This window comes from Anser brachyrhynchus, assembly GCF_964034855.1.
Source record: "Anser brachyrhynchus genome assembly, chromosome: 4".
Classification (NCBI taxonomy): Eukaryota; Metazoa; Chordata; class Aves; order Anseriformes; family Anatidae; genus Anser; species Anser brachyrhynchus.
Window position 1 is genome coordinate 33,788,777 of NC_137698.1, and position 25,717 is coordinate 33,814,493.

The following is a 25,717-nucleotide window of genomic DNA, read 5'->3' on the forward strand; positions in this document are numbered from 1 at the left end:
AAATTGATACCATTTTTACATTAACATACTTTGATACAAGGCCCTGTGTATCACCCTATCTATCATGTAATGCATGCATACGTGTACATGTTCAGCAGATTATATAAGCAAACTGTATTAGCTGCTTTAATACTGTCTCCTGAGTTCAAGAGAAATACCCTTTTCTCACCTACAAGGGGAGGTGGAGTTGTTTTGTTTTAATTATCATTTCTCACTATTGGTAGACCGACAAACTGAACCAATAGTCCTAACGGAAAATCATTGCTCTTATTAGTTAAAAGTTGCAGAAAAAGAAGAAAACTTCTCTCTTTATACCTGTAGAATAAACGAAAGGGTTTCAAGGTAAGCAGGTGACATTAGGGGCCTAAAAGTTTGAAAACATCCCTTACCACAGTTTGCTTCTAAACTTAACAGCCCTCTTCATCACTGTTCTCTGTCAAACAACGTCTGCTTATTTGATAAGGCTACAGCTCTACTCTGCAAAAAGGCACACCCTCTACTTCAAAATCTAACTGGGGTTCCTGCTTGTTCCTTATTTCATATGCTGAAATACGACCCTGCAGGCAGCCTGTGAAGTATCTAACAAACACCCCACACTGAATACCCCATTCCCTGCTATTCCAAAAGGATATCTTACAACCTCCAAAAAGACTAAGCATGCATACTAAACGTGGCTTGCAAGAAAGCAGTATTTAGAGTTCAGACCTTATAAACTGAAATTTAGAGGGATCTTCTTTCAAATAAGTGGAACAGACTGTATGTTTATGGCTTAAACAATAAGCTGTTGGGCTTTTGTCCTCTAAAAAATTACACTTTCCTCTCAGACATTGGTTAAATTCCTAAAGTAGTAAGAAAATCAGAGTCAGAGCAAAGTGTCCTCTGGATATACCCTCTCTAAGACAGAAGTCTACATAGTCAGTACTGAACTATCATCATACCAATCTTTATGCAGTGCTGAAGACATTTTCCTATTCCAAGTCACAGCATGATGTATAAACACACTGCAAAGTAGAGGCTGCTGCGCAGGGTACATAAGGAACAAATCTGTAGCTTTTCCTAACTCTGAGTAAGCTGCTGGGAAAGGCAATTATTCCCCGCTTGTCTGTGATTGATCAGCTTCCTGTATATGGATGTGTGAGCTTTCATTTATTATCTTCTTGGTCACTGGCATGAGGCCTCAAAGAAAGAGGGTTTTTTAATGGGATTTTTTCTAGAAAGGGTATTAAAATAGCATGGAGACAATTTAAAACATAAACAATGACACTTTCCAATCTTCCTCTCTACATAAGACAACACCCATATAGCTAAAAGTTCCAGGGGAATAGTTTTGGATGTAGAAAGGACATTTCAACCCATCTGTACTTTCTATTGCTTTTTAAATAATATGCACAAAGGGCAGAAGTCTGTGCAACCGAGGCAGAGTAAGGCTTTAAGTAACATGATTCTAATATTCATAAGGTTTTAACTTCTTAGTGATTATTTATGAAAACTTCTACATTATTATTATGAAAATATGATTATATGATTATTATGAAAACTTCAGGATAACAGGCTTAAAAGAAAGTAAAATAATCCCAAACTTACCAGTAGTACATCAGTAAAAACGTTTTAGAGTTAAACTCAGAACCCATCCTCATAGCTGGGTTGAAACAATCTGCCAATCCCTTCAAAGTATCAAATAATAATTAAATGCAGTGCTCATGGAAGAAAATTGGTAAATGAATGAATCTGTTATAGAAATAACAATAATATACTAAAGTTTCAATATTAAATAGTTTTCACATTACATTGCATAGGCGTAGGGCTATGTAGAAAAAACCACAGGGTTTTCAAAACTATACTTTCATATCAAAATTATCAAAAAACTTTCATATCAAAATTATCAAGAAATCTTACCCATTCCATTGGCTTAAAGACTGTTATACAGGCGTTATATTAGGGTAACTCATATGCAGGGAACTCCATGATAGGAGAGGAGGAAACAGGACACACCAGGGTTCTTCCATTCTTCACAAAGTGTCCAAGACCACCTGTGGCCAGTTCTTCTTTACTGCAAAGGAATTTTGTCTTGGTCACGCTTTGAGTATAACAGAAGGAACTTTCTTCAAGGAAAGAAAAACAACAAACTGATATCCCTAAACTAGATGGTGTAAATAACTGTAGATCGGTGTCTGCTGACGGTTTCTCTCAACTGATTCTTCTTAGAGAAGAGCTGATAATTTGACTCATTTAAAATACAAATATATTAGAGAATTGGTACTATGGGACAAATGTTTTTGAGCATTCTTAGCTGAATGAATTATCTTCCACATTATTTTAAACTCCTCATCATCTCACATTTGAGTAAAGGGCATAAAGGCAGTAAGATACTGTCAAGTGCTTATGTGCACCACTGTCCTCTGCTGGAAGGAATCAGTCTTACTCATACATTTGTGACCGATTAGCTTCTATTAGCAGTATCTGACATACAGCAAAGATGACATAAGCAACAGCTCATGTACATTCCCATTTAAGTTCCACAGGCCTGTGGTTTAGGACAGAAGGTTGTTAATTCTATTGTCTGTTTGATGTAGCTGCATAAACAGCATCTAAGATGCTTGCCTATTCCCTGGGCAGTGATCCTTGTTACCATGTATTTGTACAGCAATAACATTCTCGGGCCCTCCAGGGACTGGACCTCACTGCTCTACATACACAGCTAAGGTCCAGGATTGCAACTGAAGGGTATCGTATTAGGGACAGAAAACAAGCTAGGCGAACGCAGGTGACATTTGATGCCCATGATTTGGGAAACATCAACTATAAAGCATCATTTTTTTTTCTTACTTTTTTTTTTTAAATCAGTGTGTCAGGGTAGGGGTGCGCAGCGTGGGGCTCCCGGTCCTCAGCTGTGCTGTGGCGAGGCCTCCGCGGCACCCCTACCCTGGGGAGCTGACGGAGCACACAGCGCCTCGCCTCGCCGAGGCCGACGCCCGCCATTACCGCCCCCTCAGGCGGAGCCGAGACGCGGGGCCTGCCGGGAGTTGTAGTCCCCCCGCCCACCTCTCCGCGCAGCCACTGCGCTCGGCGGACTACATTTCCCAGGGGGCACTGCGGAGAAGCCTCCGAGCCTTTGGCGAGGCAAAATGGCGGCGGCGGCGCTGGGCTGCGGTGGGGGTTGGCGCCGGGCGTGGCGGCGCGGCCTCGGGGGACTCGTCCCCGTCCCCATCCCCATCCCTATCCCTGCCCTTGTCCATGTCGCCGTCCCCGTCCCCGCCTGCCGCCCCCCGCGGGTCGTCGCCCGTAACGCCGGAGGTGGGGCGGTGCCGGCGGGGAAGAGCGGGTACGGTGCCGGGACGGCTTGGGGCCGGGCTCGGGTGGCGGGCGGCGGGGCCCTCAGGGCGGCCCGCTTGAATACCCTCCTGTCAGGGTTGTGAGGCAGCTACAGCCGCCTCCTAGCTGACAGCACGTACTGATCGAGCTTAAAAACACACAGACTGTCACAGAGACACGTTTGTCTCTGATCTGGTTAGCACACAGGCAAATAGCCTGGCGTTCCTGTGGTAGGGGTTCAAGCAGCAAGCGCTGCGCACGTTTCCATCGGGTCCCAAGGAAGCTCTCGTTTCTGGTGGAGAAACGCGAAATTTTGACAGTGCTGCCTGGGACTGAACGCTTTCCTCCTGCTGCGACTGAAAGTTGTGGCATATACAAGCTTTCATGTTCTCTGTCAAAATTCAGGCTTCTCTGAGCGACTGATCACCTAGATGAAATTATGTAGCTGCCAGCAGAAGTATGCTGCTTTGGTTTGATTATTTGGAGACATAGATAAATGTAAACCTTGAGCAAACACAGGAAGAAACTCAAGGTTTCTCAGCAGTATTGCGAGTAGGACTTCAGGACTGTTTGATGTATGGATCATTTTATCTGAGTGTGAGCAAACATGCTGAGGGAGTGGTGTCATGATGCGATGGGGATACATATCCAAAGAAACAGGAAACTGTGAGATAAGTTGTCCTGGGAAGAAAGAAAAAAAAAAAACACCACTTTTTCCCCCCAGATGAGGTATTTTCTACGAGTAGAGGAAAACACCGAAGAAAATGTTTCAGTAAAGAAAAAATGTATTGGATGCTTTAAACATCTGAACCTTAATCCTTTAGGACAATACTTCTTCCTATAGCAGCAATATAAGTGGTATCTGCATCTCTAATTTTGTGTTTGTAGGGATGCCCTCAGCTGTTGGAGGACAGAGAACTAAAATCTTGGCAGTGTATTACGTTCACCTTTGGAAGGAACACTATACTTGATATATTTGTTTAATGTTTTTCCATAGCTCGCTTATCTGCTATAGCTATCTGGGTACTTATATTGCTGAAGTCTCTTGCCACAGAAATGTGATTTCATCACTGAAATATTATTTGTGCCACTTCATTTGTACAAGGCCAGATAATTACTTACAGAAACTGTCAAGCAATTCATACTGTAAAGGTGACCCTTTTCCCTTGTCCATATAAAGGTTATGGATGTGAGAATTGCAATTACTTTTCACATGATATAGAGAAGCTTTATTCTATGGAGTATGTTCAGAGAGCAGTAGCTCTCTAGTTGAAATTGTGATTTCTCAATTACCACATTACTAATGTTTATGCTAATATGCTACTAACGCTGCTCTGGAGAGCCACCTTTCCCAGCATGCAAGTGACTGTCTGACAAAGAATACATAATTTATTATGCCACCTGTCTGCTGGAGATTTATCAAACTACATGAGAAGTAATTGATATTTATGATGATTTTGTGATTTTCATGGGGTACCAAATTAGGGTTCATTCAGCATGCAAGTTTGCCTCATTAATTTCTGTAAGATTTCTCATATAAGGCAAAGTTAAAAGTTTCAGACCATTATATTTTCTTTCTTACAGCATTCTGTCCAGCATATAGTCAAGACACTTTGCCATACAGTCCTGTCTTTATATATTGAGTTAGTGCCTTGTCTCCAATATTGCAACACAACCTTTGCCGTCACACTGTAGATGGATTTTGATACCACTTGCAAATTTTTACAATTGCAATTTAGTTTTTGACAAATAACTAAACAGGTTTTAATTCTTGTATTTTTAGATGTTTATGTTTTTAATCTAGAATCATAGATAGTTTTGTGTAGATAACATCATCTATACTTTAACTACATTTCCCTTCTCCTCTTTCCTTTTCAGTCTTGCGCCATGGGTACCAGTTGTGGGTCTGGAAATTCATGCACAGATCAGCTCCAACTCAAAACTCTTCTCTGGTTCCCAAGTCCAGTTTGCAGCACCTCCTAACTCTTTGGTATCTTTCTTTGATGCTTCTTTACCAGGAACTTTACCGGTAAGTTATGTTTCAACTTAACTTTTATCAGAATTTATGTCAGCCAACTTTGGGTATATTTCTAATATTCTTTTCTTTCTAATATTTGACTATAGAACTGCTTTTACACATTTGTCTATTTTCTGTCTGTTTGATAATTTGAGATGCTCAATACTGTTTCTTTTTAGTCTACTGACTCCCTGGTTATCACTGCAGATATTTGATATCCCCTGCAAAGGAAAAAAATAAGGACTGTCTTTGCGACATATTAAATGAATCACGGTATTTCTCTGAGGCCAGAGTGGGTGTATTTGGTTAGTATGCCACACAGGAAATTCCTTAGATATGAGAGGTACTTAAAATCCTGTGAGAGAAGAACATCTTAGATTTATTTCCAAGTGGCCATTTGATGTTACTTTGCCATATGTGTGTTTATGTAGCTGTCATTTGGCATTTGGAATGTCTCACTACAGGGTTACTTAGTTTCCTTAGTAGAAACTCTCTGATTTAGGAAAGTGTCAACTGTTCCTATTTCCGGTGCAACATAATTAAAATTAAAAAATAATATAAAAAAAAAGAATCTGTGTGAAACATTGTGAGCTAATAAGTCAGAATAGATAGCTAGTGCTTGGCAATGGGAATTTTTTAGGGACAGCATAATACATTTTTGTAGTCACAGCTTAATTATAACTTCATTGTTTGTGATGGCTATGACAGTGCTTCTGTAGAATTCTCTGGAAATCTAACAAGTTTAATATAATAGTTAAAAAAAAGAAAAAAGTATAACGCTGAACAGCAAATGTAAGTAGTGAATAGACTTTACATTGCTTCATGCAACAAACATGCAGAGATTATAATGGGGTCAAATTATTTTATGCAAAAGTGCTTCCCTGAGTATATTTGTTAGAATGGAGGTTTGAATTCCAATTGCAGATGTATTTTTTTAATCTGTTGGAAGCTTTTCTTCACCGTGTTATAGCCTTAAATGATATAAAATTGAGAATTAACTTACAGGTGTATTTCTAGGGGTTTGATATGTGCTGTGTGATCCTTAAAGAGAGAAATAAGTTGATATATTCATCCTGTATTCGCAAAGATATTGAAACCTAAGAAAGTAGAGGTTAGATGCTGATAAAATTTGGACTTGACTCTGGCCTCAGTGCCAATTCAGGGTTGAGTTTCAGATCTAACTATATGGAAATCTTGAAAACTTTCCAGAGAGAATGGGAATCTTATGCAATCACTTGGTTTTAGACTTGAATCCCAGTTAGACTTGAAACATGGAAGATGAGTTAATTTCATTTGGGGGTAGGCCAAGGTTAGGGAGTTCATAATCACAGAATTTAAAAGGGTTCAAATTTTTGTTTTACAGCTACTTAACATTCTATGAATGCACAGAAATCCTGTTAAATTGTCTAATGCTTGTCTTCAGTCAAGCAGAAAATCTGTTCTTGAAAGAACAAAAATGAGTATTTATGTAGAGTTTCATTTTTATGTACATTTCTATTTGTCCAGGTTGGGGCTTTTTTGGCTTGCTTTTCTCTGTCGCAGTGCTTACAAATGAGGCTTGGTATGGCCTTTGTGAGAACGCACCGATACACGTGGGCTTTGGCAGAGAAGGTAACTGCACCTGAGATGCGAAAGCCGGACGGTTAGGTTAATTGAAAAGTAGTGATTCTGTGTTAGCTTCTCCCAGGTGCTTTTATTTCTACAAAAAGAAAGATTTTTCTCACTGTAGTACTGCTGAAAATAGAGTTGAAAGTGAATGTTACAAAATACCAGTTCTTGCAGGCTAGAATGTGGTACAGAATCCAGTCTGTAGTCATACCTTTATTTTCATATTGTATTTGCCGCACACGAATTAATGTCAGAACACTTTTTGTTCTGGCAGCAAACAATTGAGCTTATTTTCTTGAAGTAACTATATGTTTTTTTATATAGCAGTAGTACCAGAAGTAGAATTTGATAGATTTCAGTGGATTTAGAAAGATAGAAGGTAGATTCTGAAAATTTCTAAATATTTATTAAAAAAATAAAGTAACAACAAACGTTCAGATTATTGTCTAATAAGTCTCTTTAGAAGGTAAATATTTGGCCTTCCAACTCTGTTTTGATGAGAAATTTTAAAAAATAGGAGCAAAGTCTTAACAGAACTGAAAAATATAGTGGTTGTTCTGTCTGCAGCGGAGAATAACTACTGTTATAAACTGAGAAGTATAGTGACAGTTCTCAGTGTCACAGGGATTTAAGCTTACCGTGGGACTATGATATGGCTATGACAGACAACCATGCTAGTGTTTGCTGCTTCACAGTGGGACCAGAAAGAATGGTGCTAAGGGGAACTTTTCTACTTGTTATACATTTCTTGGTCACTAATCAGTGTGGGCATGATACTTTGCTGTGTTCTGCACAGTAGAGGGGAAACTAGAGGAATCTGTTTAGACCTCCTCCATCTTTCTGCTTTATATTTTCCTCCTGTAGTGTCATACAATTTATTACATGTTCCTGCTGCAAGTAGGCCTTCAGAGGACCATCAAAAACAGTGTTAGTGTCACGACCATTTCACTATGCCGCTTTCATAATGTGCCTCTGAGACAGCTACAGGCAAGAACAGCGATGCAGGTGTACTCCTGTTCGGCATGAAGCAGAAAAAATGACATGGTAAAGCTTTAATTAAGAAGGTAGATTAAGAAATAGTAAGACTGGAGGGCACATCCCACACTGCTCTACAGGCTTCATTTTCATGTCCTGTGGTGATGGAACCCTCACCCCTAGGCCAGATAGCATCCTACTCAATTACTCCAAGGATTGCGTCTCTTTGGGACAATATACAAACCTTTAAAATTTAATGAAGTGTGCAAAGCGTACCTGTTATGTTTTGTTTACCAGGTAGATGGACTTGGCAATCAAATTAGCATGGTGTATTTAGAGAACCTGTTATGTAGAAAGTATTAAGCTACACCGAGCTGCATATGATGCATTATGTGTACATGTAGGTTGATTTAAAATTCTTCTGAGGATCCATAAATGTCGTTTCACTTCCAGTCTGATAAATCTTCTTTGAAAATTCTGAGAATCTTTATAAATGTTTATGAAGATGAGACTGGCCTCACAGAAAGTGAATCCAGCTGTTCTCATGCTTCAGCTGGCTGACTAAAAGTTAATTATAGCTCAGCCTAAGAAATAAGATGATAGATCTAGTAACTGAAGGCTGAAACCTTTGTTGTCTGTGCTTAGTCTTTGTTGCTAATCACACCAGAACCAGAAGATGCACATTTTGTGTTTGTATCCTTCATGACTAAAGTGAAAACCTGATCCTGTTTCTTTGTATGCAGGTATACTAAGAAATAACCTAGGATTTACTAACCAAGGTTTAAGTTAATCAGATTTGAATGAATGTTAACCCTACAGCCTTAAGTATTTTGAAATTTTTGACACCTTCTCTTGCGTTTGAATTTTATTATCTTCACAGCGTGAACAGTGTCTGTTTTATCTTTTTGTAAGGTGGAGTTTTCTGAAACACAGGTAATCATCAAGCTCTGTTTCTAATGAAGAAAAGATAAATTCCATCTGACCTTAGAAAAAGTAGAGTAAGGACTGTGTTGAACACTGCTGTAGAACATCATGATTTTATCTGAATATATATATTTTCCCTGTTTCATTAGACATCCTTAAGCACTTGGCAACTCACCCAGTGCTGCTATGATGTACTGAGATTTTCATATCCTCAATTTAAAACCCTTCAGTTTTCCCACTGTGGAAGGAAGCCTTTGCACCCTGCTGTGTCTTCCCTCAGCTGTACAGTGACATTCGTGCAATCGATACACCTGTTCATGGAAGAAAGTGGGGCTAGAATAGCTGTTAGTCCTTGCTCCTTCAGATATTGCGTTACTAGCAACCTGAAGTCCGACCTCTGACTTCTCTAAAGCTAAGGAATGTGACTGCAGCACTGCTCAGTAGCTGAGAGCACGCGTATCATGCTGTTGTCTTCCCCCCCTGCAGTACTATGCACAGTCCCAGTGCATAGCTGCCCAGGGACCTGGCAGTGGTAATATCCAGCTCGGGGATGTGGAGGATGCTTTAGTTCCCCTTCCTGTGTTGAGATTGCATCCATCCTTGGCAGTGGGAGATACCCAGTGTTTTTACAGGTGGTTTGGGTGATAGATTATCAGACATCATAATGAATTTTAGATGATATTAACATACGGGATTTACCTGATGCACTTATGTTCAAAGGCACTGGGAGGTTGGTATGGATCCTGGTGGATTTGTCACCATCTTATACATGTTGGAACAGAAACACTGAGACTAGAATTTATACTTTACAACTTGAAACTAGATTTTTTGATATCCCATGCCTGTTAGATCTGGTGACTGCAGCAGCTGCTTTATCAACTTGTGACTCCAGTTGTGTTTTGACAATCCTGCTGGCATGCGTATAAATTTACTCCCTTATTGTACTACATTGCTTTGAAAAACCCTGTTTCTTAGCTTTCCTTTTGATAACTACGTTTTTAATTGCACACACTTTTCTTGAGGAACCGGACAGTCTTGGGATCTTTGTATGCAAGTTGGTTTAGGTGTTGTAATCTAAATTTTCTTTTCTTCTTTGAAACCACATGTGCTTAGATTGTTGTATCCTTCAACTCTCCTCTAAAAATAAATTAGTAGCAGTGCCTGAAGGAAAAACTGAGTGCATACTTGTTTAAAACCATTTACTTATGTATAGGTTCTATTTAACTGTTTGCTATTTCTTTCACTAAAGCTGTAATAATTGTACTCAAGTGGAAAAAAGGAGACATTTTCTTAGAAATTCATGGTACCTATCTGTCACAGTCCTTTCATTCCTGATGATATTTGGGTTTGCTACATGCATTGTATCATCAGTGGTTAACAGCCTTTTGTTGTTCACACAGCCCCAGCTTACAATGTATGTTAGTCCTAGTCCCTGTAAGCCTGTAAAAAGAAAATACCACTTAGTTTAGAAAAAAAATGGGGGAGAGAAACAGACTTTCAAATGATTGCTCCCTGAGAAGGCCTTCGCAGTTCATAGACCCTTGAATTTCTGCGTAGGTGATGGATTAGAGCCTACCTATGTAATTTCAAGCTATTAAGCAGTTCAGCACTGTTGTACTGGTCAGGAGAAGTCTTTGAAAGATTAAGGAGGCCTGCTTCAGGTGACTTTCAGGGCTGGCTTAGAATGAGGGGTGCTCCTCATTGTATTTTCTTCTCTTTCATAGGATCACTGACAGCCTGGGGTGGTTATATGTGGAACTGGTCTTCTTCATTGGGGTCTGAGAAGCATTACACTTCCTCAGTTACTGCAGTTGCTTGGGTCAAAATTATTTCACGCTTAACTGTGAATACCATTTTTCTGGAGATGCCTCTGCTCTTGTGCTTTGAAGTGTTTGGTGATGTTTGTCAATGCTCTTCTGTCAAGCTTTGAAGGAGTACCCTGTAAGATTTTCTCCTACTTTTTGCTATGTCTTGTTTATTTGTGAGAAGTTGCAATGTTCATTCTGGGTGTTTTAATCTTTTTGTCAAGGCTAACAACTCCTGTAGGGCTTTGTCTCCTTAACATCTCAGAAACTGTGCTACCTATTGAGCTCTCTTCCTTTTTCTTCTTGTTGGCTTTGCTGTTCATCCTGAACAGGTCCCTCTGGCTGATGTAAACTTGCCTGTTAGAACTGCGTTGAGTTGATATAACATCTTGCTGTCACCTATTTCAGTAGATCCTTCAATGCATCACTGATGTTATCTACGTATTTTCACTTATCTCCTTTTGTGTTGGTTTTTATTGCTTTACCTTTTGCTTTATACAGATTTTTCTTCTACTTCATAGTGGGGAGCTGGTGTTTGCAGTATCTTGTTTCCTTTCTTTCACATAGTTCTGCTACTGAAGTTATCCTGTGCCACCTCTGATATGGTAGGATAGCATGACCATTACATGACAGCTAGACAGATCAGTGTCCCCTCTTTCCCGATTCAGTCTGAAATTGCTGCTGAAATGCACATTAGGCTTTTGGAGTAGTTTTTATTTGTGTGCTGGGAATTTATTTTAACTTTGAACTGTGGGTGATTTTGCGGGGAGGCAAATTTCTATTCCTTCTCTTATCAGTCACTAGATATGCTTTGGCATCCTTAAGAATTTGATTTAATTTTCTCTCAGTATGTGGACAGCCAGTCTGGTTCCAGGTGACTCCTTTTGAGGAAATCCAAGGTAGCGGAGTGTACATATGCATGTGAAAACAGTGCTCTGTTAAGAAAGAGCTTCAGTAGCAATCATGGTTCTACCATTTTTTTTAGCATTTTACCTTTGCAAACTGACATCTTGCTTCTTTGTTCTTCTTATTAACAATTTTTTCTTTGAAGACTTTTTTCATTAAAAGGTATTTAGGAAACACTGTCCAACAGCGTTTGATGACAGATAATTGTAGACTGGGTCTTTGTTCTCATCATGGTTAGCTGTCTCATGTGTAATGTTGCATAACTCTCAGTTTTATGTATTTTGCTTGAAACTTATCTTGGTGCAATTCGGCTGTAATTGGTTCTTAGGGTAAAATTAATTTATTTCTCTGTGTTTTCCTCTCAATCAGCCACCTTGGCACTGTAAATATGTTATGGCTGTATTTTTGATTTTGGAAGGAATATGTAAGCTTGTGCCACTGGAGTTTATTAGTTATATGTGCAGATTTTGCTATTGCAACCATTGTTTTCCATACAGAAATGTTAGTTTTGCAGTTCCGCTGCCAGGTTCAGCCCAATTTGTCTAAAAAGATTTTGGACTGTAGAGGTTTTTGTGAATCTATTAGCAAGTGCAGGAAGAGGAAAATAGCATTTGAGTCTGCTCTCTTCTCCCCACTGCTACTAGCTTTATTTGGGCTGCTGATATTCAGGTATTTGTGACAGTTCATACTCAGTTTGACATGTTTGATGAAGTGGGGAAGAGGTGAAGGGAATCATGGAGGAGACAGTGCTGATCTCACTGCTTAGGTAAAACAAACTTGGACAGTTATTTATAGGAAATTAATTTTCATTGGTCCTGCTGTTCTTGTCTTTTAACCAAGAATTTTAACCAAAAGCAAACAAACTTGCCTTTTAAAAAAGAATTTTAATTTGCTTTTTTAATAGCTTTTTGCAAGACTTGTTGCAGCATGTCACCTATTGTTTGCTTGAATTACTGTTATTCTTGTGTGTGTTAGAATTCTGTTTTACTCTCAATTTGTAAGTTGTGCTCTCTTAAGAGATCTAGGTCAGAAGAACCACCCTGGAGGGAAAGATGGCACCTTTTTTGAGGAGCAAATAAGCATGTTTCAGGAGACTGCAAACAGAGGAAGAAGGGATGAGGGAGTAGCAGCGAAGGGCTGGGAGCTTTTAGTGTACTTAAAGATTGCAACAAGGAGCAGAGGGCAGATAGCCAAGATTTAGAAGTGCAAGAGAATGACAGTCAATGTGTATCAAAGTTCTGAATTTGTTGCAGGGGATTTGATAACAAGGGAGCTGGCCCTCCACAAGCCTACATGCCAAGAACCACCTGCAAGGGTAAATAAGGCAGTGGGGTGATTTAGAAAGACTTTCTATTTCCATTCGGTACTAAATGCTCTGAATTTTCCCTCTTAAACAAGTTAAGCAATATAAGTTATGTTGAAGAAAGCAGACATTATTCATGTGTAAAAGTCTTTATTAATGTGTTTGTTTTTTTTTGCAGAGCTCAGCATAGGAAAAAAGGTCTGAGAAGGTCTGCCTCAAAGCTCTGGCTGACTTTGGATTTGATCTCATTCTGTAACTTAGGTTTTAGCCATTGCTCAGTCCCCTACCTCTAGAACCAGTGAGTTTTTTTCACTGGCTTTTCCTGTATTTAGCTTCTCCTGGACCAGATAGCACTGGCAGTGGTTTGTGTTTCAGGTGGCGTAACAGAGGAAGCATCCTTATGACAGGTCAAAAAAGCCATGTGGCTCAGAAGATGGTACTGTCAGCAGGGTGGGTATAGATGTTAGATAGTGGACTTCTTGATGGCAATGCCATGGAAACAGAGTGATTATGGATATCATGAACCATTGTATCTCTATTGTGTTGTTCTTCTGTCTTCTGCTTCTGGAACCAGTTCCGAATGGTAGAAGTTTATCCAGTTGTAGCCAGGGATGACGGAATTTTAGACACCAAGATCCCTGTTTTGAGGCAATGCCGCTGGATTGGTTGCCTCACTAGCACCCCAGAAACAGTTTTTTTTCCACTGAGAAGAGAACATTGAGCACTTTGCCCACAGAGTGGTCTGAATGGATTTTTCCTTCTGTGGGTTTTAGCAAACCCTGTCTCAGAGGACTGAGAAACCCAGAAGTCAGTCAGTATTTAAAGAGCTTTGAATTTGGTGTTAAACTTCCTGGTTTTCTTACTCTCAGGGATCAGAATTTCTCCCTACTGCTGCTGAATTTTTGTGATTATCATTGCCACTGGAAGATAACTCCTCCTATTCTAAGCCTTGTGATACAAGCTCTCACACTGGCTCTTCATCTTCAGAGAATGTGCCCTGTTATTCTTTGGATACATGTAAAGTAATGTGTTTAGGAGCCGGGCACTTCTTAAGATGTCAGAGTTCCCTGTTCCCTGTTCTTTGCCACCAGACAAGGTTAAGGATAATAATATGTTTTGTATAGCAGCATATATATATTTGGTACCAGACAGCAGAAAGATAAGGTTACAAAATGTAATGATATATTTAACCAAAATATACTGCTTCAACTTCTCAGTTGCCATTTTGTTCTCTTTGCTTAAGCTAGAGTCTCTTTCTGTTAATCTAAGATCTTTATTTAAAATGTCTGCTGCTTTCTCCTCTGCACTCTTGCACCTTTCCTTAGGGTTAAGAATGTAATGCTCATCTTAAGACTGGAAATATGCTGTGAAGTAGATGCTGGACTGAAATGAAAAAAAAAAAAAAAAAAAAAAACATAAACTGAAGCTGGCCTTCGTTTTAAATTTATCCTGCAGTTAGTGACCTCATTTGTTGCAATATGTAGGTTCTTTGCAGACCAAACAAATGGCAAGACTTATGTTGGCTTGTTCTTTTTTTTTTTAAAAAAAAAAATATTGTATGCCAAAGGGGATGGGGTATGATTCCCAATGATCCTATTGAAATAAATGGTTTATTTGGGATGTGGTTAACTCTTCATTTGTTGCCGTGTACATTCGGTACATGCATAGCTACAAGACAGTTATCCCCTTCTGTATGTGCGGGAGGATGCCAAGGAAGAACTCTGGGTTGAAGTACTCAACTACAGTATCAGATTGAACAGTCGCAATTACATTTGGACTAAGTGGATATGAGAATAATTTATTTTGAAGTTTAACTTATGAATGCACTTCAAAGAATCATATATTGGAGCAGGTCAGTACTTTTAAAACTGCAAGAATAATAAAACTGAATATATCCGTTAATGGAAGCAAATAAAAATCAGAGTGATATGAAATAGGAGTAACAGGAAATATGACTAGATATATCTGTTGAGGTTTCTAGAGATTACTGCCTTGTCTACAGAGAGCGGGCTAAGTACATTGCACTACTTCCTTCTTCCAGCTGTTATTTTAGATTAAAAGGAGCTAGAATTAAATATTTCCAAGATAAATAGTCATGTAGTTAATCACAGGATGCTGATTTCTTCATGTTTATAAGTAGGAGTGAAGGTTTTAAGATAGCCAATTAATATGGAACCTACTTTATTAAAATGTGTGACCCGGAATCAATATATATTTTTCTTAATTTGGGGGAAATTATGTTGATTATACTGTGTTTAGTACAAGGAACACTTTGTTCTGTAACAAAGGCCTCTGGGAACCCACCGCTACAATAAAGATTTTTTTTTTTAAGGGGTAGCAGAAATGAACATCTTTTCAGGAAGGAGATTTAGGTGTTTCTTTTTTTTATATTTTTTTCACTTACCATGGAACCATAGACTGGCTTGGGTTGGAAGGGACCTTAAAGCCCACCCAGTTCCAGCCCCGTGCCATGGGCAGGGACACCTCTCACCAGACCAGGTTGCCCAAAGCCCCATCCAGCCTGGCCTTGAACACCTCCAGGGAAGGGGCATCCACAGCTTCTCTGGGCAGCCTGTGGCAGTGCCTCACCAGGCTCTGAGTGAAGATTTTCATCCTAACATCTAATATAAGTCTCTCCTCTTTTAGTTTAAAACCATTCCCCCTTGTCCTATCATTATCTGCCCAAGTAAAAAGTTGTTCTCGGTCTTTTTATAAGCCCCCTTTAAGTACTGAAAGGCTGCTTATCCTATATATTACTCATGAGCAAAACAAAAAGCTCTATGTCTACTCTCTTAAAGTGTAAAAATGATCATTTACTAAATATAGAAACAGATATCTTCACCTTAAAGGGTGAAGATTAGCTTTTCTAATGTATTAGTATAAGGAGTAAACCTGCTGTTAAGGAAAAAAAAAACTGTTAAAATTTGCTTTTGATGGGAATTTATGCCGTTGAAGGTATTATGCGTGTACTTTTGTATAGCTATTGAATAGTCCTGCATTTAAAACCAAGGTCTTGATTAAACCGACCTTGCAAATAAAGATGATAAATTTTTAAAAGGAATCTTTCCACTTGTGAACTAGATGTAAAGAATAGACAAGTATCAGAAAAAACAAGATCCTAGCTGGATTGTTCTTTCATTCCTTTAACTCTCAGTTACCATGGTGCTCTAGCAGGATAGCCTAGCTACAAGTGAAATGATGCTGATGTTGTGATGCCATTGTTAAGGTGTCTCATGAGTTTCCCGTACAAACAATTCACATTTCTTTCTGTGATAGATCTCTAGGAATTTCATGAAATAAATACCTAGGAGAGATGCTTCTGTTTTAGAAGACCAGAAATATTTAAGAAGACTTTCTAGACTGTTGTGTTTTGTCCATAGCTATTCCAGGAACCGCATAGCTTTCTTTCAAGGCCAGCACTTTGCTAGCATATCAGACTGGCAGCTTGTCAGTTCAAGCCAGTAATTTAAATCTTTGGTGCTAGTCAAAGCTGTCAACTTAATAACAGCTTACCACCTAAACAAGCTGGGGGGACTTATTCTAGGTCATTAGTATGGGAAGTTTCACATACTGAATTGATATTTATCACTGTAGATTATTTGAGAAGCTAAACTTGTTTGAAGGAAAATTAGTAGTTTGCTTAACCAATTCTGCTTTATGCACACAGCTTTGATTATAAATGGCTGAAATGGGTAGTGATAGTTACTTCAGAAGTGGAGCAATATTAGATAACTTTTGATTTTTTTGAGGAAGTAGAGGGTCATCTGCTTTTCCTAGTCAAACAGGGCCAGAGAAAGGACGTCTCAGCATGGCGCTGGGGGAAAGATTCATTTTGCAGTGTCTTCTGTCACCACAGTGGTCAAGAAATACCACAGGAAGTGAGAGTAGTGAATGAGTAATGTTGTATGTACAACGACTGGGCTACTGTGATCCAATACGCTGGGCACAGATACACGTTGCAGCCATCCAAATGCTTAGTAATACTGCATAGAAAATAATGAATATTTTACGTATTTATGCTAGTTTTTCCCCAGGGCCACCAAAATGGTTCATCAGTTGTAGTACAAAAGCTTCTGGGAGATATAAGTAGTAAGTATATGGAAATTATTTCCTCCACCCCCAAACAGTATTAATCCCTTAGAGCAATGGGTAAGGTACAGTCTATCTTGTTTGAAGCAAAAACTGAAGTAGTAGTCAAAGGTGATAGTTGAATCATAATCATTGGCTAAACTCTACCTGTGTTTGTAGAACATCCTCTGAGGCTCTAGTGGACTGCAGCTTGGGACTTCGGTTTTGCCTTCTTCTCAGACTGGAGTCAGTCACAATCCCTTTGCTGGCAGGAAACGCAGCAGGACATCAGGCATGTGTTCACTGCTTCGGTGCAGTGGTGTTTTGAGTCTCCCTGGTCCTTATGGAGCCTTAATGGTTTCTGGTTAAAGGGCTGACGGGTATAGTCCTCTCTCATTTGTAAAGCTGAGTAGTGTCATGCCATAAGGCTTTAGAAGGAGGAAATTTTGCTGGTGCAGTTAGAAATGTTGTGGTGTTTCAAACATTGAACAATTTGAACTGTTATAAGCATTGTTAGGAGCTTTTTTAAACAGTAAAAAAAAAAAAGTCTCTCTTCTGCCTGGAAGCATCTAATTGCTGAAAACAGGATCATCTACTATGTAATGAACTGCAGCCATGATACTAGGATAAAGTAATATTTTGAAGTTACCTGTTTTACTTTAGATTACAGTCAGGGCTAATTGCGTTCATTTTGCTGCAGATCTATTTCAAAGGGAAGTTGTTCTTCCTCTTATCTGTTTTGAAATCTGTTCTATGTGTCTTTTAAAATTTTTAATAAATAAAATATTCTGCAACAGATGATGTGTTGTAGCTAGCCATCTATAGCTACACTAAAGATCTGAAAGTTCCCATGTTAGATGTCTTAAATACTTACTTTCTCAACAGTATAAGCAATTTTTAAATTTCTCTTATATGAAGAGTTTCTCCTATTTTTCAGTGAAGTTTTGATTTCTAAAATACTCGAGGAGTAACGCAAAGAGATTCCTTTTTGAGGTAAACACATGGGCTGTGAACAATGTACAGCTGCTTAATCTGTTTTCAGAAACCAGGCTGGTAAATATAAAAACCAAATTCTGTCAGAAACATTGAAGAAAACAGTATTCAAGCCTTTTATGTTTTGGTCAATGCAGATGAAATCATGTAAATACCTTTACCTAGTGTGCTTCTTTAATGGTCCAGAAATTGACTTCTTGGCAGCTCTACAATGCAGAATAAGATGAATAAAGTTCCGTTCCTGCTTCAAAACACTGTAAATGTGAGCATGTTGGAGTTGCACTAAGGCAAACTCAGTCTTTTTTATTTTTTTTCCATTTTTATCAATTTGATATTAGTTGAACCAACTGTTAAATTAATGAGAGCACATTTGAAAAAAGCTATAATTATGAAACATTGCTTGTTAGTACTTTCGGGAGTGGAATTTTCTTTATCCTCTGGATCCTGAACCTGCTGAGGAGCTAGAAAGGTGTAACACTGAGAGTGGTGGATTCATTGTGAGAAATTGCGTTTCAACTCCTTTATTTCTTTATGAAGGCCTTGCTGGGTCTTCAGCTCACGTGGCGTTTTGCAAGAACCTTAACGCCATCGGTTCCCTGGGTACTGGAGTGCGTGCATACTGGTAGCCATGGGATCAATTGATGTTTCTTTGGTTCTCTTTTTACAAAGCATGAGCGTGCTTAATTTCATCGTTGTTAAGCAAATCTATGGATAATTACTCAGGAATTCACTGTGGTTTCAGAACACCTGTAACCACAAAGTGTTTTAATGAAATAGCACTGCAGTCCCTTGTGCAAGTCCATTGTTTTCCGAGTATGACATGACAGCTAGTTGCAAGTCAGTTGTCATTTGCTATGATTTGTCTTTTTTATCTTTGAGTGTGCAAGAGTACTGTAATGTGTGCAAAAGTAGCAAGCCAGAGCAGTGCATACCTCCTTATGTGGCATGACAACATGACAATGACATTTTTTTCATCTTAAAACTCTGTGGATTTGTAGGTACTGCAACTTTAATGATGAATTAGAACTACTCACACAAGAAAAGAGATACAAGGGTGTCTGAAGGAAAGCAAAACTGAATATATGCTCCATGTAAGGCAGTGTGTGGGAAACACGTTTGTTACATACTGAGCACCTGAGCAAAACTCTGTGTCATGTTTCCTTAGGTTCTCAACAGGAGATGTGTAGAAGCAGCAGTGATGACAGGCCTGGCACTCAACTGCAGCATAAACAAGAAGTCCTTGTTTGACAGAAAACACTACTTCTATGCAGATCTGCCTGTAAGTATGCAGTGTGGGTGGCTCCTTTACAGCTGTAGGAAAGGGCAAGTCTGGAGTATGGGTGACAATAGGGGATGAGTGAAGAGATGCTTTTTCTGTTTCCAGTCAGTGTTCTGCTCACCCCAACAGGATGCTGCGCTGTGCCCTGATGAATAGACAGCTGTACCCTGGTGCTCGCTGATTGAATATGATTGCTCTGATTGCTGACTCCTTGCTTAGCTGCACGATTCCAGTGGCTTAATGTAATTGAATTGGGAGCTGGAGCTGCTTTGCCCCCTAAGTTCTCCATTCCTGGTGCTTAGTACTAATTGTCTGTTAGGGTAAAAGCAGTCTGATAATAGCCCTTCATTTCAAGTGAATGTATAACAAGTTTCAGTGGTATAAACATGGTAGTGTCTTTTCTGTGTGTGCTTAAGGAGCTAAAAATAATTAATTTGCCTTTAAAAATTTCTCAGTCAGTAGTTCCAATAAATTAAAAAAAAAAAGACTGAGTCTTTGCAGTGTGGTTTGTTGGTAGTTTTCATATTTGTTAGTGTCAGTGGAAGTCAAATGCATTTTGCCACACTTGATATGGGTGTAGAAATACTGAAATCAGTAAGGGCCTGACTTCTGTCATTACAACAGGGTGCAGAAGTGTTTGAATCCTTTCTTTTTCTATTTTGGTAAATAGAAATTTCTATTTTTTTCTTTCTTTATAATTTTAAATACTTTTTTTTTCTGTCAGCTTATTTGTTCTGATTTTTCAGTTTAACTTGTTGAAGGGAGGAACACTAGTTTTACTTTCTCTGATTTGGGGCTGAAGATCTGTTGACTGCATAAAAAGAAAGAAAAAGTTTCTATTTTATCTGAGAAAGATCAAGCATGTTAGCTTATCCTCTCTTTAGGTGAGGTATCCCAGACATCAAGAAAGGCAGAGAGAGAGATTTCTTAGGTCCCAAATCAAAGTATAGATGTGCTGTATTATTAACCAGGCTATCTTCTCTCCCAGTGTTTGTTCAGGCATTGAAAATATTTTGAAGTTACACAAAACACATTGAAATACATTTGCTTCCCACCTTGGAAAGAGAACAATTTTATAGTTGTCTGTTGGACACCTGATCTCAGAAGAGATTTGTGTCCTGTTTTCTTCTGCGTCGGGAATGTGCAACTCTTAGTTTTACCTCTATGAAGTTAATATAATTGCTGATTTTGTTTCTGGGGATAACTTTGCTAGTATTTGTGAGCTACTAAGAGAGGCCCTTTTGTTGGGAGTTTTGTAATGAGCTACCGGGAATATGAAACACATCCTTATCACTTTGAATTATCAATACTTTTTTTTACTCGTAAAACTATTTTAGAACCCATTTCCAGACCTGAAGGAGAAAAAAAGTGAAATATCAAGAAATAAACACAACTTTAAAAATTCCTTTATACATAATAAAGAAGCACCAAAACATCACAGATCTGTTTCCACACCACCTTTGGTGCTTCTGCTGTTAAACTGAAAACATCTCAAATATTCTTGTGTTTTCTCCTGCTATCAGTCTACTGCACAGAAACTATATGAAAGAATGTTGTCAAGTAAAAGAAACCTCAGCTATGTGTTTAGAGGAGAAAGGTGAAGCAGAAGAAAGAGTGTACAGCATCATGTGGGCTGCCATTGTCTGCAGACATGAATTATAGGATTGTCTTGTAAAATATGGATGGAAATTTGGTGAAGGAGATGCTGATTTTATTAGCCTGAAACATGTAATTCTTTTTTGCTAGTGACTGACTTCTGTAGTTTAAAGTGCTGACATTAAACTGCCCAACCTGCATTTCACAGTGAAGCAGTCTAGCCAGGAACTCTGTAATAAGATGCGGAGTTTAGGCTAATGAGCTGTACAGAGCAGATAAAATAAATCCTGCTCTTAGGGTCTTTTGACAATGGGATTATTGTTACTCATGAGCGTACGGCTTTGGATAGGAAATGGGATTCTTGTTATTTATTGTCACTCACCATTTCAGGCTTTAAAAAAATCATTTTAATGAGAAGTTTTAAGAGATGGGAAGAGCTGTCTGGTTAGCATAGTCTGCATAGAGTCAATTATTTTATGTTTCTTGTAGTGATTATGGCTAGAAGGTCGTGCACTTCATTGCGTATATAAGCTGAGCTATTCACGGTGCCAGACCATTGTCCTCCATCCCAACGCACTGTCACCATCTTTAAACTTTACAGTAAGCCCTTCCTCCCTGCAAGATACACAAATGCTTCTCCCAGTTCATTGGAAACTGGCAGGTTTTTTAAATTCTCACCAGTGGGGGCATTAGCAGGCTAGCAAGGAGGAAGAGATAGGGGCCCTATCTCAACAGAGTAATTGATTCAATTCTGTATTTTTACATCAGTGAAGTGATTACAATCCCTTGTCACTGGCAGCCCCTTCTCTGGCTGGGAGCTGCCCCTTTGCATGGAGTCCCAAGTATGAGGTGGTATTTATCAGCTGTGTGCTCCATTGGGGGTTGCAGTGTCTAGCTTGTAGATTGCTGCATTAATGAAACTGAACTTTCTCCTTTTCTTCATATTTTTTTCCTGCCACCTCCCTCCCCACCACACTTATGAGTAAGTTACTGAACTGGCAGAGAGGGATATTCAGCCTGATGGGAAGATGAGCGATAGTCCCAGCTTGGGGATGGAGCTACAGTTACTGTCTTCAGACAAGATTTAACATGATCACAGAACCACAAGCATGGAAGAACCACTTCTGGTCCATTTTCTGCCCCAAGGCAGTATCAGTGAAATTGATGTCATCCTTGGCAAGTGGTTGAGTAGTTGATTATTTCTGCATTAGTATAGTATTGTATTCTTACCTGTATTGAGGAGCACTTTTATTTTTTCCCAGATCTCCAGCTTCTCACAGTTACTTCGAATTCTAGTCCCATTCTCTAGCTTCCCTCCTCTCCAGATAAGCAGAATAATTTGTGTTTTTGCCTGTTTATGTGTACCTTCATCTTTTACAGGTCACTATGGAAGGTGTTGCATTGTCAGTTTAATATTCTTAGTCTAGAGTACTTGCATTTGGTAATGCTGCTGTTTTGCATAAGATGAATGTTTTCAGTATAAAGCTATTTTTTTGACAGGCTGGCTATCAAATCACTCAGCAAAGAGTTCCTATTGCGGTGAATGGGAGTCTGTCATACAGTCTCTGCATAGATAACAAAATGAGCCAGATGGTGACCAAAACTGTGAGGATTAAGCAAATTCAGTTGGAGCAAGACAGTGGAAAGAGTCTCCACGATGATTCAAGGAGCCAAACTCTTGTTGACTTGAATAGGGCTGGTAAGCTTGGACTATTCTCTTATTTTTCTCCTTCTTTCTGTAAGATGGGTCTTTAAAAGTAAATGAGTGAAAAGTAACAGATGAAAATTAAAAACAACCTGATATGTATCTCCTCAAAAATGTAAACAGATCAAAATGCACATTACACTTGAAGCAGGGGAAGGCTTGCATTTTTTAATGGCCAGTGGGCCTTTCCTATTGCAGTTGGTTGATGGCATTTTGCAATAGCAAATTAGAAATCTGTTGTCTCCAATTCTTCAAAACTGTGTACGTCAGTAACATACAGCCACTCAGCTGTTTAAGCGCTTGCTACTGTAGGCATTGTTTAAAAAATGATAATAATAAATAAAAAATCCCAGACCTGTAGTGAATCAAATTTGTATGTAGGAGTAGCTGCTGGAATTTGACAGTGCATGAGTCAGAGATTTCTTTTAATTATTAGCTTTGAAAAAATGTAGATTTTCTCTTTAAGCTTTGAAATTATAAACTGAATGAACCAAGTTAATGCAAAATAGAAGGCAGCAATCAGGATGGCCTAGCCTACCAGGGATGTGGTGCTCCAGTATCCCTTGAAGTTAAGGGCTGTGGCTGCTCATTCTTTGAAAGACAGATACTGAAAATAAAAACTAGACTACATCTGTTTACAGTTCTGTCTGTTCCAAGATTAGTTTAAGATCAATAAATTTGAGTCTGCAGTCAGATTGGCTTTAAACTGGAGTTCTCCTAGAGGAAGGCAGAAGAGAAATGTGCGTGTCTGTTCTGCAAGTCATCAGAGGGTGGAGGACAGCCTGCTGTTTGTCTGCTCCCTTAAAAAATAGGAAAAGTTTTTATAGGAGTCTGCAGCTGGGTCCATTGTGGCAGTCACTAAATAATACATGATTTTTATGTTTGCTTTTGTTTGTTTTGTTATGTTTTCTTTGGGTGGGGGGTGTTTTCTGGGGTGGAGGGTTTTTTTGTGTGTTTTTTTTTTGAAAAAAGCCCAAGTGCTTTCATGTGCTTAGCCAGTTACACTCTAATATGCCGAGATCAAAAGCTATTGTTGGAAATCTCTTGTCTCTTCCCCTGGTAGGAGTCGGCCTCATGGAGGTTGTCATGGAGCCTGATATGTGCTGTGGGGAAGAAGCAGCTGCAGCAGTCAGAGAGCTTCAACTTATTCTTCAAACACTTGGGAGCAGCCAGGCAATCATGGCAGGTACAGAAGGGGGAAGGGCATGTTCTCTTGTCACCAGTAATTCTCTGCATTTGCAGGAGTTTCGCAGCTTCTGGTTATTTTGCTCTGCAGTTGCTTATAACACATAGCTTTTTCTAGCTGTTGTTTTTACAGTCCTCAGAGCCTGCCCTAACGTCTCCCATGCTTCAGGTGTCCTTATGGGCCTGCCTTCCTCTGCAGAGGTTTGCAGTGTTAGTTTTATATTGACTCACACGTTACTTTTACAGGATAAGCCTAGGCAGGAAAGAGTGTCCCCAGGGTTCTTGTGTTTCTCCCTGTCTGCCCTCATGTTGCTTGCCATAGAGCTGCAGCACAGAGGCAATGTAGTAAGGACTAGCTGTGGAATATGGATGTTCCTTTAGCTCCCACAAAGTAGTAGGGGTATGGATCATCCTCTAAGTTGCATGTCAGGTCTCAGCTGGTCATAAAATCGGTGTAAGCAGTAAACTTATGCAGGTGTCTTGGGTGAACCAACAAGATTTTACCCCACCTGATTGTTTCACACACACAGTCTGTCCCTCCCCACACCCTTCTGGCATTGCATTCATTAGGTCTCAACTTGTCTTCCCACTAGGGAGATTACTGCTGACTGGGGGATGCTGGGCAGAAATTTGTGTTGGTTCGTGCTGTTCAGCAGGCTTGCAGGGAACAGTTGCAGGCATTAGCAGCCAAGGTCCCGAGGTATCCTCTGGCATTTGCCCCACACATCAATCTGATCTTCAGGATTCCCCTCTACCTCCAGGATTTCTCCAGCAGAGATCACTACAATCCTTCTGAGACCACTTCTTCTTTTGAGAATCCCTCATTTTGGCACCAGCTCTTCTTTCAGGAACTCTAAAGCCCCAGTTTTCCTAGTCTAAATAGTTGATGTGCAGAAGCGCAGCATGTCTTCAGCCTCCTAACTGGTTGTTCGCTCTCATGTCCCTTTCTAAATTTGAGACAAACCATTTTTGCTCAGTCCTAATGTTACCAAAGTTTACAACCAGCCCATGGTTACAGCTAGCAAACAGAAGGCTTCTACGTAAGAGTTTTAAAAACTGCAGTTTGGGGCATTCATTTCCCCCAGCACATACACTCATTTATCTGTTGCCTGTTAGTGTTCACAATTTAAGCTTTTTTTTTTTTCCTTTTTTTCATTTTTGCCTGTGATAATTGGCCTCACTGATCTGGCAACAAAATCAGGTCATAATATAAATGGGTGCATCTCCTAGAAAACTAAGCCAGAATGGTCCAAGTATTATCAAAGACTTACAGGGTCCAAGAAATGTTAGCTACTAATTCAAATCTAATTTAATGTAGGGCAAAATAATAATTGCTAGACATTACATATGTTACATAGCGCCTTGCGCTGCCTACATCTCTCTGAATCTTTTCTCACAAGTTCTGTACCCATCAGGTGGGGCACAGTGTTTAGTTATTAAGCAGACAGTTTGCACAGCTCTTCAAAGTCCTTCATGGACATGTATATATACAATCATTTATCACTTCTGAATTTGACCCTAATATTGCCACTGGAATTGCACTGTGGTATCTTCTACTGCATTGAGATTTCTGACTGTAAAGGTGGAGTCCAGTGCTGGGAATATTTTTCCTGCAATATAATTCACTTTAAAAGTATTTGAATATTTTTTTTTGCAGGTGGCATTTTTAAGGGCTTTCTGCTGTGGTTTTCCCTCATCATAGAATGGTAATTCATAATTACCATTGCTATAAATCTTAATTACTTGCTTTCAAATAAGGTCTTTACGTTCTCATACTTTACCTTCATTCTGCTTCTGTGTTCAGTGAAGACAAGTGCCCAGTTGTATTCACTGTTACTTCATTAACAATAGACAAGTGAAAAGATTATTTCATTGCAAAAAGAAATGAAAAGAAGCTGAGCTTAAAGTAGGCTTAAAGGGAAAAAGCTTTTTTAAGAACATTTGGGGTCTGGTTCTCCTTTCACTTATGCCTGATTAACTTCATTGTCACATCACATTGACACCTACATCCAAGTAGAAGCAGGTTGTGTCTCAAAATGAA

General features: G+C 39.2%; 1 protein-coding gene and 1 long non-coding RNA gene across 5 annotated transcripts in view; both read left to right on the top strand.

The window, feature by feature from the left end:
- Positions 1–3,077: 3,077 nt before the first annotated feature.
- GATB (glutamyl-tRNA amidotransferase subunit B) overlaps positions 3,078–25,717 on the top strand; it is a 52,476-nt gene continuing 29,836 nt past the window's right edge. For 3 of the 4 annotated variants that reach the window (XR_013950211.1, XR_013950212.1, XM_080589424.1), the window contains exons 1-5: positions 3,078–3,322; positions 5,191–5,341; positions 19,077–19,190; positions 22,287–22,485; positions 23,555–23,677. Coding sequence is in view for 2 of the 4 variants with exons in the window: in XM_080589424.1 (XP_080445550.1) it covers positions 3,126–3,322; positions 5,191–5,341; positions 19,077–19,190; positions 22,287–22,485; positions 23,555–23,677 (784 nt within the window). In the remaining 2 variants the exon portion in view is untranslated. Of the gene's footprint in view, positions 3,323–5,190; positions 5,342–5,448; positions 6,941–19,076; positions 19,191–22,286; positions 22,486–23,554; positions 23,678–25,717 lie in introns of those variants that run through there. The other variant, XM_080589425.1, reaches the window with a different exon arrangement.
- LOC308194065 lies at positions 6,959–14,270 on the top strand. The gene is made up of 2 exons (XR_013950223.1): positions 6,959–13,148; positions 13,226–14,270. It is a non-coding gene; the product is annotated as an uncharacterized lncRNA (long non-coding RNA).